The sequence below is a fragment of the Emys orbicularis genome, chromosome 17 (assembly GCF_028017835.1).
Source record: "Emys orbicularis isolate rEmyOrb1 chromosome 17, rEmyOrb1.hap1, whole genome shotgun sequence".
Classification (NCBI taxonomy): Eukaryota; Metazoa; Chordata; order Testudines; family Emydidae; genus Emys; species Emys orbicularis.
In genome coordinates, this window is record NC_088699.1 from 22,532,689 (window position 1) to 22,547,979 (window position 15,291).

The window sequence follows — 15,291 nt, forward strand, 5'->3', positions numbered from 1 at the left end:
TGCAGGCAGAGCCAGTGGCCTGCAGGTTCCCATGGGGAGGGGGGAACCAGCATGGCCATCGGCTCAGGAGGCACCAAGAGAAGCATCTGTCTGACCCGTCTCAAGAGACACATTCAGCATCTCCATAGAGCTTCAGAGTCCTTGATGGGACCCCCTGAGCAAGTGCGAATCTGGTGGCTGGTCCTTTCCCTGATGACGCTTTTGGTGGCACTAGAATTTCCAACCCCAGTTTGTTCTGAGGCTATTTCCTCAGGTCCTCTCCGGGTTTCTCCACTGCCTCTCGTGACCAGTCGACTATGAGCTGGGACTAAATGGTCTCATCATTTTTGGAGTTTTCTCCCACTTGTTATCTGGTCTGATCCGAACTGTCTGCAGAGCGTCCTCGCAGCCAGGCAAATGACACAGATTTGGAGATTCAAGAACCATGGGCTGTGAACGCCATCGGTTCCTTAGCAAAATATTGTTCTGCTACAAACCCAGTGTCTCACCCCTCACGAAACTGAGCGCCATCAACTCTAGTCTCATGAATGGAAATTCAGGGCACTCCGGGCTCGTGTGCATTACCAGAGGTCACCGTGTTCAAATAGGACTGTGAAGACTCAAGTTAGTTGACATGATGCCGACTGCAACAAGGGTCACCATGTCTTGACATCCCCTCGTGGCCTCACATGACTCTGCAGCGGCACTGCCTCGGTTTCCCCCAGTTGCATCACCAGTATGTCCACCATGGGGCTTCTATTTATGTCTAACAGGGCCCCCCACACACACACACACACTGAGTGGTCTGATTTATTAATGAAAAATTCAACGGAAAAGACACAGAAGGCTCTTCACCCATGCTTCCCAGCCCCTCAGCTCCCCGCCCCTCTTGCAGAACGCTAAAGGAGACATTAAGTTATACCCAGATTAGTTCTTTATTGACTTTGTGTATGGACAAGTCACTGTTACATTGGCAGCTACACAGTGTGTGCTATATACAGTGCCCAACGCCCGCTTGCTGGAATTCATCATAAGGCATTAGCGTGTAAGTAACATCTCTAATAGGTCGTTTCCATCTCTCACATGTGGCTAAAATCACTCGCCTGTGGGTCACCGCGGGGAGACTAAACTCTCACACCCCACTTGCCAGCCACCAAACCCCAACATTTCCCCCATAAAGCGCTTTCCCGGGTGCAGCCTGGAACTGGTTAGCTGATGAGGACTCTGGCTAGGAGGGTATTAATTTTTCAGTAACGTTAAGCCTCGTGTAACATCTTTGTCATCCATGGCCACATGGGAACTTGTGCTGTGCTCTCCCCTGATACGGCAACTCTGCCCCCACTGTCCTGCCCTTCCATCCCTGCCCCCAACAGACCCCCAGCTCCTTCACCCGCGCTGCTCAGAGCTCAGAACAAGAGTGAAACTGACCCTCTTCAGAGCCGGTTAATTACACTCTTACCTCTACCCGGCGCTGTGCTGATGGGAGGGATAAAGGGGCAGCGTCAACACCTCCTGGAGACAGACGGTTACAGAAGGATGCACCCGCTCCCTTCTGTGTCCCTGACCCAGGAGATCACCAGCGGCTCGGCATTTTTGCCACCCGCGGAGGCACCAGGAAAGAAGAGAGGCCGGAGAGGCCCAGAGAACTGGTCAGTGAATGTGTAGATGTGGTCTCGATCGGTCACATTGTAAAATGTGATTTCTCCGGCCTTGTAGTCCAGGAAAATCCCAACCCGCCTGGGTCTCACACTCAGGTGAAGTGAGGTCAGGGGGGAGGTGAGGGCCTCGTATTTACCTCCGCTCTGCAACCGCAGCACCCAGTAGCCATTTTTAGGGGACAGGACAACAGTCCCCTTCCTGCTGGCAGACTCCCTACAAAGCCCCAGGCCCCACTCTATCTTGTCTCCCACCTGCACTTCCCAGTAGCGCCTCCCCGTGCTGAAGGCCTGAACCCCCAGGACCAGTGGGGAGGCGTTAAATCTCTTGGGGTTGTCAAACAGAGACAGGATCAGTTTCTTGCCTCCCCGTCTCACGCTCTTCCGGTCGTCGGACAGGATGAGTTCGGGATGCGCCGTCTCTGGATCCAGCGTCACGTCCTCTGGAGGGAGAGCAAGGAAAAGAAAAGATGGGTGGATGGACAAACGGATTGGGGAAGGACGTCATGCTGGGAGAAGAGTCACAGGCAAAGGGACAGAGAAGGGAGGGCAGTAACCAGGCATGCCCAGGGAGAGCCAGTGTTGGGAGCAGGTGTGAACAATGGGATGCTCAATTGTTATGTTTCCTTAGCAACATGGTATCAGCCGGAGGGTTATTTTCTCCTCCATTGTGATTATGGAGGCAATTTTGCTTCTTGGTTCAGAGGAGCTTGGCTGTCCCCTGGGAGGACGGGGTGCTGGAGGAGGAGACACCGTTTAACACAAGATGGCTCAACCTGGCAGTATTTGGCACAGTGCAGATCTTGCCGGCTCAAAGGTGGGAATGATCCCTATGACGCAGATGGGGAAACCGAGGCTCAGATGAGTTAAGTGGCTTGCCCAGTGAGTCTGTGGGTGAGCTGAGAACAGACCAAGGGGAACAGTGGTAATGGCGGCTGGTTGGAGTCTACAAACAGCGCGTGAACATTCCAGATTGCAGGGTGATTGGGCCACGTTCAAAGCCCCTGTTATTGGCTGCTCGTGAACATTTATGTGCACAGACTCGCATGCAGACCGGGTGATACTAGGGTGGGCACAATGGTTATGGTGGGCTGCTACATTAGACACCAGAGAGGGTGCTGTGAGCTGCACAGAGACTATGTGCAGTGTTTAAGGGGCCTGTCAGAAGGAACAGGGGCAGGGTACCTGAAAAAGTGACCCTGGCCATGGTGGGGGGCTCAGTAAGCAGCCCCCCCACTACACGGATCCTATAGATACCTAGAACCGATTAATCTGGTTTTGTTGCTACATCAAAATATCTGAAACTGTTTTAACAGAGTTCACACACAAACTGGCACCCATTGAACTAAACTGGTTTGAAAACACGAGAAAGTTGCACTGGTTTAGCTAAAGATGCAACTTTAACTCAATCTCGTTAAACAAGTGCCCAAGGCCCCGAGGATGTTCCGATTTCACTTTAAACCTGGCTTGTTCTGGTTTCACATAAAGCCACTGGAAATTGGTTTAACACAACCAAAAACACCCCCCCACTCTGACTCTGAAATGAGTGTCCACACAGGGGGTTGCACCACTTTCACTCAACTGGTTTAAAACCAATTTAAGTTAAACTGGTGCAACTTTCCTCTTGTAGCCAAGACCTTGGCTAAAGTGGTTCGTGCCTGTGGCACACCGGGCCTTATTGTAAATGGGAATCCGACCTGGAAATTATTATTACTATTTCGTGTGGATGTTGCTGGAATGCCTAGGAGCACCCGTCCGGGACCAGGACCCCCTTGCGCTAGGCCCTGTACAAACACAGACCAAAGCACTCACACACCCCATCAGCTCACAGTTCAGGAGCAAAGCCGAAGAAGTGGGTTGTAGCCCACGAAAGCTTATGCTCTAATAAATTTGTTAGTCTCTAAGGTGCCACAAGTACTCCTGTTATTTTTGCCCTTTACCTTTGAATTTCTTCAGTAAGTTCCTCATGCCCAGGCAGTGTTCTGGGATGCTGTAATTCTCTTTCAGTGCCACGGCGCAAGCCTCTGGAGCCTGAAATGTCACAGCTTCACACCTGGAAAGAAGACATTCCAGCAGGTCAGCACAGAGATCCCGGCCAATCACCGGCTACTGCCTGCAGCTGGGCAAGCAGAGCAGCCAATCCCCTGCAAGGAGCCGGTTGCATTGTGAAACGTGTGTGTGTGTGGATTGTCTCCGCGCCCACTTAGGGATATCCCAGCCAACGGCCCTGAGCCTGAGGCCCACAGCCATCCGGGGGAGGATCAACCCAGCATAAGGGGGGGCCTCCCGATGCATGGAGCTGGCTGCTCCCCTCCCCAAGGCTGGCATAGACCCTGATAGCAGGCATGGCCAGAGCCTCCCTGTGCCCTGACAATCCCCAGCCACTGACAGCCCTTGGGACCATTAGCACCCCCTTCTGGGGTTGTACTGTGTGCCCCTTGCCTGGGGATGCCAATCTTTACTAGCAGAGGTGTCCATTGACTATTAGGCTCATTTCAAATTCACAAGCATGCCCAGAAATCTGAGTCCAAGAGCTGTGCTCTTCCGGTCAGGGAAGAGAACTATACAGGGGATGCATGTGTCCAGTCACAGCAGCCTGAATTTTGAATGTAAATTACACCCAATCAACTGCTCACGGAATAGCTACAGGCCAAGGATTACCTGCAGTCATTGAGCGGTAGCCACTGCCAGGCAGAGAAAGAGATGAAATTAACATACTAATTAATTCATCAAGAAACATTCTCAGCTCCAATCAGAGCAATAACATCGTGCATTTCACAGCAACTCCATCCAAAGCAAACAATAAACGGTATATCATCCCTCAAGTGCAGCCACCTCTGGGGTGGGAGCTGGCAATCATCCAGCACACAGCATGCTCCACAATAGTGGATGGGACTTGGGCTCAGGGGTACCAGGGTGAGCAGATTCCCTGCTCTTCATAAATGTGCCAGGAATCCTTTCCTGTCCGTGCACCCAGACGGGACCTCTCCTGGTTAGCTCCCATCATTAGTGAGCTACGTGAGACTTCTCCTTGGAAAAAAAACAAGAGGGGGGGGTGGAACCCGTGTTTGCAGGGAGATTGGGGGGCTGCAAACCTCCTGCTTAGCCCCTCGAGGTAGCCACGTCTGTTAACAGGAGCAAAATGGGAGACGTACCTGCTCAAGGTGCTTTTCATGTCCTAAAAGGAGACAAAGAAAAATGTTGCACACTTTAGCCACTCCAGAACTGCAGGGGAGCCGGTCAGTGTCACTTGGTTCTAACCTCCATAAGCACGGAGAGGAAGAAGGGCCCTGGCCTAGCACCTGGGAGACTTGAGTGAAATTCCCTCCTCTGCCACAGGCTCTCATGTGAGCTTGGGCAAGTCATATAGCTTCTCTGGGCCTCCGTTTCCCCTCTGTAAAATGGGGATAATAATGCTTCCCTGGGTTGGGTGGGAGGCTAAATGCACTAAAGATTAAGAGGTGCTCAGCTGCTATGGTAACAGGACCCATGGAAGGACCTAACCTAGATACGATCTGCTCATTTCACAGTATTCTCCCCCGTCAGCTCAGAATGAAAGGTAATTCCGTGCCGAGTAACTTCCTTCTCCCGGGACCCAGAGGTAGCTGTTAGCATCCACCCAGCATCCTTCACCTAAGGAATCTGTTGGGAAAGTGCTGGGATCACTGAGCTAGAGGCCACTCCTGTCCCACTCTTCTCAGGTCTCTCTGGGGCACCATTTGGGTTTAAAAGACAATGGCATTGATCTTTGCAGCTCACCGTCCACCCCATGGACCTGAGTTAAAGTGGTGGGGCAGTCAAAGAATCATAGTATATCAGGGTTGGAAGGGACCTCAGGAGGTCATCTAGTCCAACCCCCTGCTCAAAGCAGGACCAATCCCCAACTGAATCATCCCAGCCAGGGCTTTGTCAAGCCAGGCCTTAAAAACCTCTACCTTCCACCACGTTCCTAGGGAACCCATTCCAGTGCTTCACCACCCTCCTAGTGAAATAGTGTTTCCTAATATCCAACCCAGACCTCCCCCCTGCAACTTGAGACCATTGCTCCTTGTTCTGTCATCTGCCACCACTGAGAACAGCCGAGCTCCATCCTCTTTGGAACCCCCCTTCAGGTAATTGAAGACTGCTATCAAATCCCCCCTCACTCTTCTCTTCTGCAGACTAAATAAGCCCAGTTCCCTCAGCCTCTCCTCGTATGTCATGTGCCCCAACCCCCTAATAATTTTCGTTGCCCTCCACTGGACTCTCTCCAATTTGTCCACATCCTTTCTGTAGTGAGGGGCCCAAAAGTGGACGTAATACTCCCGGTGTATCCTCACCAGTGCCGAATAGAAGGGAATAATCACTTCCCTCGATCTCCTGCCATTGCTCCTACTAATACAGCCCAATATGCTGTTGGCCTTCTTGTCAACAAGGGCACACTGTCAACTCATATCCAGCTTCTCATCCACTGTAATCCCCAGGTCCTTTTCTGCAGAACTGCTACCTAGCCATTCGGTCCCTAGTCTGTAGCAGTGAATGGGATTCTTCCATCCTAAGTGCAGGACTCTGCAGTTGTCCTTGTGGAACCTCATCGGATTTCTTTTGGCCCAATCCTCCAATTTGTCTAGGTCACATGGTAACAGCCCACCCTGCATGTTAGCTAACGCGGGTTAGATGTCACTTCCCCTCCTCTTGAAAGGTGCCCAGCTGAGCTAGTGGGGGGGCAGGGAGCCACCGGAGAACGGAAGCAAACTCACACATTCACCTTAGGTGCCACGGTGCCTTGCTCTGGCACTGAGAAATCACAGCTCTTCTACTCCCTGGAGGAAATAATGGAACCGATCGTGTCCGGCACCTACCTGGGGGAAGGGGTGGCCAGGAGCCCTACCAGGCTCAGATGCAGCCCTGGTGCTTTCCTGACTGCAGGGGCTACTCCTTCCTGTGGGCACTTCCCATCGTCAAAGGGGGCAGGGAGCAGTCATGGCCATGTCCTCCCACTGGCCAGCAGAGCGGGTTGGATGCACTGGGTGTAACGCATTGCGTCCTCCTAAGGGGTGGGGCGGCGGATGCCCTCCCCCTGCACACCTGGAAGCACCAGCAGGAGTGTGCTGCCCTGGAGAACAATCCCGCTTTGATGCCCCCTGGAGGCAGGGTGACTCCGCACCCCTCTCCCAGCAGGGGCCAGAGCCTCCCAGGCACAAGCTGGTGTTAGTAAAGCAGAGAACTGAATGCAGTGGGAAGAGTCAGACACACCCGGACTCCAGTGTCAGGAGATCTAACCCTAACTCCTGGACTCCAGTGTCCTGGGATCCAAGTCCCTTTCCCTTCTGCCTGGCTGGAGAGAGGGGATTTCTGCCACCCGCTCACCTTGAGCAACCCATCTGCTGACTGCTGGAACTTCTCCCTTATCTCCAGGATCAGCTTGTCCAGAGAGGATCTCAGCTCTAAAAGTTTGGTTAGGTTTTCGTTGATTCTCTGCAGGATTATCTTCTCTTCCTGTTCCAGCTTCTGAAGAAGCAGCTTCTCCTCCTCAGCCAGCAGCTGGTGCAGCTTCCCAAATTCAGTCACAATCCTCTCTCTCTTTTTCTTAACTACCTCCTTTGGAAAGAAAAATACACAGGAACAAGAAGAGGATGTATCAACGGCATGGATTAAAATCATAAACCACTGGAGTAACTGAGAGGATATATAAAATCACAGCGCATCTTAAACAGGAGGCATTTACTAACAAAACAACTAAAGAAAAACCAATATGTTTCCACACAACTTGAGCTCCAGCTTCATCTCCCTTGTGTACCAGGGATGAGACCCTAGTTGGAACTGTCTGCAGCACAGAAACATCTAGTGGCTGAATAATGTACTGGAAGTAAACATCATCACAACTTTCAGAGGTACGGTAACTCCTTGCTTAACGTTGTAGTTCTGTTCCTGAAAAATGCTACTTTAAGCAAAACGATGTTAAGCGAATCCAATTTCCCCATAAGAATTAATGTAAATGGGGGGCGGGGTTAGGTTCCAGGGGGAAAATTTTTTGCCAGACAAAACTATATTTTATATATATATATACACACATATACACAGTATAAGTTTTAAACAAACAATGAATACTGTACACAGCAATGATGATTGTGAAGCTTGGTTGAGGTGGTGAAATCAGAGGGAGGGATATTTCCCAGGGAATGCCTTACTGCTAAATGATGAACTAGCAATCGGCTGAGTCCTCAAGGGTTAACACGTTGTTAACGTAGCCTCACACTCTACAAGGCAGCACGAATGGAGGGAGGGGAGACAGCATGGCAGACAGAGACAGAGACACACACCGTGTGTGTGAGAGAGAGAGATGCGCATTGCCCCTTTAAATACGCTGACCCCACTCTAAGTACTTTGCCTTTTTAAGTAGATCAGCAAGCTGAGACAGCAGCTGCTGCCAGCAAGCTCCCTCCATCCTGAGCTCTGTCGTGTTCCCACCTCCCCCTCCCCTCCGGCTCTATGGAGATAAGGTAAAGGAGCGGGGGGGCAGGAGTGGGAGAGACCCTGACATTAGCACCCCTCTTCCCCCCCCTCTGCACAGCAAGCAGGAGGCTCCCGGGAGCAGCTACAAGGCAGAGGGCAGGAGCAGCACACGGCAGTGGGGGGGAGGGACAGCTGAACTGCTGGCAATTAATAGCCTGCTGGGCGGCTGCCGCACAGGGAACTTAGGGGAGCGGGGAGCTCATGGGGGGCTGCCGGCCCACCCTGGTTCCAAGCCCCCACCAGCTAGCTCCAATGGGCTGCTCTTCCTGCAAGCAGTGGACAAAGCAGGCGGCCGCCAAACGACGTTATAAGGGAGCATTGAGCAACTTTAAACAAACGTTCTCTAATTGATCAGCAACGAAACAACGTTAATTGGGAGGACTTTAAGTGTGGAGTTACTGTACAAACTTTAGAGTGTATACGTCCACCATCAAGGCCTACGCTAATCAATCAGATTAGCTCTCTTTGATAAAACACTATCATTTGTTCTTGTTGCCTACTTTGCTTCAGTCTTCACACAAAAAATAACATGTGACCGGACGATGAGCAAAGTTATCACAGACAATAAAGAGAAAGGGACACACATCAGGATAAGTAAAGAAAATATCAGAGATCTTCTGAGTAAGTTAAATGAGTTCAAGTCAGCAGGGCCTGATGCTATTCACCCCAGGGTGCTGAAGGAATTAGCTGAAGAAATCTCGGAGCCATTTGCAAAGTCATGGATGACAGGAGAGGTCCCGGAAGACTGGAGAAGGGCTAATGTGGTGCCAATCTTTAAAAAGGGGGGAAAGGAGGAGCTGGGGAATTATAGACCAGTCAGCCTGAACTTCATACCTGTGAAGATACTAGAGCAATGTATGAAACATTCAATTTGCAAATACCTGGAGAATGAAGGGGTGATCACTGGCAGCCAGCATGAATTTACTAAGAACAAATCATGCCAAACTGGCTTGATAACTGGCAAGATAACTGGTTTGGTGGATAGGGGGAATGTGGTGGACGTAATATACCTGGACTTCAGCAAGGCTTTTGACACAGTCCCACGTGTCATTCTGATAAGTAAGCTGGAGGAATGTGGGCTCGGTGGAACAACCATTAAGTGGATATATAATTGATTAAACAACTGCAAACAAAGAGTCACTATTAATGGAATGATGTTGGATTGGAGGGAGATCTCAAGTGGGGTTCCATAGGGATCTATTCTGGGTCCGGAGTTATTTAACATCTTTATTAATGACCTGGATGTAGGACTAGAGAGCACACTGATCAAATCTGCAGATGGCACAAAGCAGGGGGGAGGGGGCAGAGAGGGCTGCAAACACTTTGGAGGATGGAGCTAAAATTCAGAGGGATGGTGATAAATTGGAGAATTGGGCTGTAGACGACAAAATGAAATTCAGCAAAAACAGATGTAAGGTGCTACACTTAGGGAAGAAAAACCAAACGCACAAATACAGAATGGGGTGGAACTGGCTTGGCAGCAGCACTGCTGAGAAGGATCTGGGAGTTGGGGCGAATCACAACCTCGACATGTGTCAGCAACGCGATGCTGTTGCAAAAAAAGCAAATGCAATTTTAGGTTGCATTAACAGAGACATAGCGTTTCAGAGTAGCAGCCGTGTTAGTCTGTATCCGCAAAAATAACAGGAGTACTTGTGGCACCTTAGAGACTAACAAATTTATTAGAGCATAAGCTTTCGTGGGCTACAACCCACTTCTTCGGATGCAACATAGCGTGCAAAGAGGAGATTAAGGAGGGACATGATAGAGGATGGTCTTCAAATACTAGAAAGGCTGCCATAAAAAAGATGGAGAAAAGTTGTTCTCTCTTGCCACAGAGGGCAGGACAAGAGGCAATTGGTTCAAACTACAGCTGAGCAGAGTTAGATTAAATCTCAGGAAAAACTGCCGAGCTGTAAGAGCAGGAGGCCAATGGAACAGAGGCCTAGGGAGGTTGTGGAAGCTCCTTCACTGGAAGTTTCAAAAGGAGGCTGGAGCCATCTGTCCGGGATGGTTTAGACACAACAAATCCGCATCGTGGTGGGGGTTAGACTAGATCAGGGGTAGGCAACCTATGGCACGTGTGCCGAAGGCGGCACGCGAACTGATTTTCAGTGGCACTCACACTGCCCGGGTCCTGGCCACCGGTCCGGGGGGCTCTGCATTTTAATTTAATTTTAAATGAAGCTTCTTAAACATTTTAAAAACTTATTTACTTTACATACAACAATAGTTTAGTTATATATTATAGACTTATAGAAAGAGACCTTCTAAAACCGTTAAAATGTATGACTGGCACCCGAAACCTTACATTAGAGTGAATAAATGAAGACTCGCACACCACTTCTAGCCGACCCCTGGACTAGATGATTATTACACCGTGTTTAAATAAAATGGCCTCTAGATGGCAGCAGACGCTAAGGAATAGGACGGTGCTGCTCTGGTCAGCCCAGCGCAGTGATTGCAGCCCCCTCTGAATCCGTTCAGAGGCCATTGACCACCACACCTGGCCTTCTTCAAACAGCCGCTGCGCAGGGCCGAGCAGCCCATCTGCGCAGGCTCAGGAGCGCGGTATCGAGCCCCTGCGCCTTTTGCTGCTCAGCCCCCAGCGCGTGTCTAGCGCTGGTTAGCGACGCCCTGCGCCTGATCCCATCTAGTGACTGTCCGGTGGCCCATGTGAGAGGAGCTGGGGTCCCAGGTCCTGCCACTTGGCAACTGCTGCCAACACCTGGTTCTCCCTGGACTGGTTGGCAGCCGCAGAAGGAGGAGCAAGGCCTGAAGCATGATCTCTTCCCGCTCAGACTGAAACAACAGGGGAGGTCTCAGCTCAGGGGGAGCTGGTGGCCCTGTTTACCTAAGCCGCTCTGCGAGCTCTCCCCCAGCCCCAGCCCCGAGGTGATCCCCCAGCCCAGGGGGACCGGGGTGGCCCTGCTTACCTAAGCGGCTCTGCCAGCTCTCCCCAAGTCCCAGCCTGGCGGTGATCCCCCAGCCCAGGGGGCAGCTGGCGTGGGGAAGTTTGCACTGCCACTGTCCCAGCACATCTGCTCCCCAGGCCGCTAAGTCAGACCCGCAGCATCACAGCTCTTGTGGGCCTCATGATAGCTGGTGTTTTCCCAAATGCCAGAGCCAGGGGCTGCAGGAGAAGCTCAGCTTTCAGTTTCACTCAGAAGCACCTTTCTGGCCCTCATGGGCACAGAGAAAAGCTTGAAGATGTGAAGTGAGGTCACCCCGGGAACGTGGGCATTGCCAGGTTGGCTCAGAGCCCAGTGTCCTGTCTGTGACAGTGGCCAGGACCAGACCCTTCAGAGGAACATGTAAGGACCCACCTGGCCGTAGCAAATGGGACAATCTGCCCCTCACTTAGGTAGCACCCTGGTCTCTAACAGAGACTGGTTCAAACCCTGATGCGCCAGGTTCAATATCCCTTCCCATGTCTCTGTTGTTGTTAATTATGACCCTAAAGGCTCGAAGACCAGAAGGCAAATAAAAAGAACCCTTCCAATTTCTTTATTCTAATGTCATGATTTTTAAGCCTCTCTCAGGCCTTCTATGGGCCTGCCTCATGAGTTGTGGGTGCTCAGGGTGCTTTCACATGCACTAATATGAACTGGGAAAAAAATAACCCTCATACAAATCCAGGGCACGCCCGGGCTGCTGTGTTGTGCCCCTGGAGGAGAGATTTCCTAACCCTTGACTCAAACAAGGCACAGTCACAGGGCAGAAAGACACATCATGTTTCATAACACCCTCCTCAGCCTTTACGTCCCCACATCTGTGCCAACACTGCAACCAAGGGATACTGTTATCTCGAGGATCACATGCTGTAAACAAGCCGATTCATAGCATCCCAGGCCAGAAGGGATCATTGTGATCATTCTAGTCTGACCTCCTGTGTGACACACGCCACAGAACTGCCCCACAATCATTCCTAGGGCAGAGCTTTTCGAAAAACATCCCAGCTTGGTTTAAAAATTGCCAGTGATGGAGAAGCCTTGGTAAATTGTTCCAGTGGTTAATTACCATCACTTAAAAAATTGTGGCTTTTTTCCAGTCTGAATGTGTCTAGCTTCAACTTCCAGCCATCAGATCATGTTTCTCTGATAGACTGCAAAGCCCAATAGCAAATATTTGTCCCCTGTGTAAGTATTTATAGACTGTGATGAAGTCAGCCCTTAACCATCTCTTTGTTAAGCTAAATAGATTTATTTCACTAATAACCCGCCCAGTTGTTGGGTGGGATTCTCTGCCTCCTGCTATACAGGAGGTCAGGCTAGATGGTATCTTCTGGCCCCAAATCTGTAAAAAGTGAGAGATCTTTGAAAGTCAGATTTCTTTGTTATTGCTGATGCTCCTTGTTTATTCTTTGCATCTGTCTCCTGCTCTGTATAATCAAAGGACTCAGTTTCACTTTCTGGCTTTCCCCCAGCAGGGAGAATAGCCATTAGTTTAAAATACAGCACATTGTGCTGCCAACTCTCATGACTTTTATCGTGATTACTGGTGTTATTCTTAAAGCCCAAGCTTAAAGAAAAACAATGATTGTCCTCTGTTGTTCTCCAGTTCAGTTACTTTGCGAATTTCCCAGTATTTTGTGCCTAGTCACTCTGACTGTTTTCCCTGGCATAGTCAGTTTCCTTTGTTTCTGTGGGTCTCTCATGGCAACAAGGGGGATTTTTTATACACAAATGTTGTTATGGCCGAGGAGCAGATGTGGTACCTGAAACTGTTATTAATTTTTAAAGTAATTTATCTTTTTTTTAATAACTATATTTCAAGTTGACAGTGTTCTCTTAACTGTGGGCATCGATGTCAGAAGTGTCCTTTTTAATACGGGAACCCAAACACCTGCCTTGCACTCCTGGGTTTTTGTCCTCTCCACCATTGCATGTTTCTGAATTTCATCCACCTCTTTCAACAACCGTTCCAGGGATTTCTGGAGTTTGATCTGACAAGAAAAATAAATCCAGTCAATCTCTGACCCATTTCTGCTGGACTTGATCTCGACTATTTGCATTTCCTATCAAACCGGTTGAAAAGTGCACACCAGTGTGTGACGGGGTATATAGAACCTGTTTCAGGGATTGGCAAGGAGACAGTTAACATTCTAACAGCTGATCCACCCCTACTGCCCAGACAATCCCTCCATTGAGATCAGGCAGCTGTGATCTTTCCTCAGCTCAGGGAGTATTAACTGTCTCCCTGCCAGTCCCGGAACAGGCTTCTATACAACTCAGTCACAGGGGCTGAGATTCTTCATTATTCGCAGCAGTTTAATGCCTTCCCATTACAGGTGTGTTTCAGAAGCAATCTGTGCAGAAAGGGGCCTGTCATTTCCTGGACCCCAAGTTGCCCCTTCATGTCTTTGCACGCCCCGTTCCTGCATTTTCACGTGTGCACAAAAACATGCACGAGGGATTTATGTGAGCAAAATTAGTGACCGATTAAGAATCCAGATTGTGGTCCCTGCTCCTGCGGCTCTGTGGCTCTCTGGCAGCGCCAAGCAGGTGAAAAGCTGGTTTCACCGTCCGCCTTGGCGTTGCCCTTGCATAAGGGTGTTACAGCTCTATACCCCTTCGGCCTGGCCTGCAGCGTAGGGGGCATGAATGGAGAGGAGGGAACGGCCAAGGCACTTCTGTGCTCCAGCTATTCCCTGATGCCAGAACGACCCTAGGACCCAGATCAATCCCCAGCCCCAGAATCCAGAGGCTGCCAAGGTGCGGAGCAGCCACCTTTGCCCTCCCTCCTCACGTCTGGAGAATCCCTCCTCACGCTCAGAATCTGGGCTGCTGTTTCTCCAGGCTCTGGCTAGAGCAGGTGACTGGGAGTGAAGTGGTTAAGACAGTTGTCCCCAAACTTTTTACCTCGCTCCCCCTTACCCATGTCCACGCCCTCCCCACACCCTCCAGATTCGGGGCCGGGAGTGGGCCCGTGGCTCCGGGAGTGGGGGATATGGACAGAGGTAAGGGGGCCAAGGCTGGGGCCATGGCTAGAGTTGGGGGCAGGGCTGGGAGCAGAGCCTTGCCCAAGGGCCGAGGCTGGCAGCCAGGGCACCGGGTGTGGGGCTGGCAGCTGGGGCCGGCAGCCGGGGCTGGGGCCAGGAGTAGAGCTGGGTGGCACTCCCTCCCTGCCCCCTGTGAGGGCTGGCCTGGGCCCCAGCTGCACCCCCTTGGGGAAGCACCCTCCCCAGATTGGGGACTTCTGGGTTAAGGGGAGCAGGATGGCTCAGGGGAACTGTGGAATAAGAAAGGGGGGGTCCAGCCCCGGGTGGTTGTGCCCAAAGCCTGTTGCCATCTGCTGGCTGCTCTGTGGCCTACACGGAATGAGTTGCTGGGTCTCAGCCCAGCCCGAGTGAGGCAGGGGTTCACATCGCAAAACCACCATCACAGCTGGCACCGAATGGGCAGGCCCAGTCAGCAGAGAGTGAATGGGCCATGGGAACTGAATCGCCCTCGCCCCATAAGACTGAGTCATGGTTGGGCGGGTGGGGTCCCCAGAATGCCGACAACCTGGCCGTGCCCCCTTTCCCCTGGCCACGCCCCTACACGGGGAGATGGAGGGGTGTGTAGGGGAAGCTGTGGATAAAGAGCTCTTCCGGCACAGCTCGGGCTGTCAGTCTTGGTTGGCCATATTCCTGGAGGTTTCATCCCATGACATAAGCCTTAATTCCTGGAGACTCCAGGACAGCCCTGGAGGGTTGGCGACCCTAAGCCCAGCTCCCCTCTACCTTGTACACCTGGGCCGCCTCCTCAATGGGGTAGACGGTGTGAGGCCGGTGTTCCAGGGACTCTCGACACACCACACAGATGGCCTCCCCGTCCTCTTCGCAGAAGAGCTTGAGCTTCTCCTCGTGTTTCCTGCAGAGCGCCTCTGGCTGCCCCTTGGCCGGCGGCTGCCCCAGCTGCTTGATGGTCTCCACAATATTGGCCAGCTGCTTGTTGGGCCTGACGTTGCTCTTGTGAAAGGCCGCCCGGCACTGAGGGCAGGACCCGGGCCCGCTGGCCCCGAGCCCCTTCTCCTGGCAGTAGGTGGCGATGCATGCCCTGCAGAAGTTGTGCCCGCAGTCTATGCTCACGGGGTCACTCATGTACTCCAGGCAGATGGAGCAAATTGTCTCCTCCTGCAGCTTCTCCAGCGGGTTCGCCAAGGCCATGGTGGCAGCTGC

At 51.5% G+C, this 15,291-nt stretch overlaps 1 protein-coding gene across 1 annotated transcript; it reads right to left on the reverse strand.

Moving 5' to 3' along the window:
* Nucleotides 1-905: 905 nt before the first annotated feature.
* On the reverse strand, nt 906-15,291 carry LOC135890796 (E3 ubiquitin-protein ligase TRIM39-like). Its single transcript, XM_065418225.1, has 6 exons — nt 14,854-15,291; nt 12,979-13,074; nt 6,984-7,214; nt 4,790-4,812; nt 3,575-3,687; nt 906-2,077 (listed from the first exon to the last, which is right to left on the reverse strand). Exons 1-6 carry the CDS (start codon nt 15,277-15,279, stop codon nt 1,506-1,508), a joined length of 1,461 nt encoding a protein of 486 aa, XP_065274297.1. The 5' UTR covers nt 15,280-15,291; the 3' UTR covers nt 906-1,505.

What these genes read in the sequence shown, in the direction of transcription:
- LOC135890796 (XM_065418225.1), bottom strand. Translation starts at nt 15,279, where the DNA reads ATGGCCTTGGCGAACCCGCTGGAGAAGCTGCAGGAGGAGACAATTTGC. An exon ending in CAAAAACCCAGGAGTGCAAG is followed by an intron (nt 7,215 to 12,978) that starts GCAGGTGTTTGG and finishes TTCTTTCCAAAG; the next exon opens with GAGGTAGTTAAGAAAAAGAG. An exon ending in ATGAAAAGCACCTTGAGCAG is followed by an intron (nt 3,688 to 4,789) that starts GTACGTCTCCCA and finishes TCTTCTTTCCAG; the next exon opens with GTGTGAAGCTGTGACATTTC.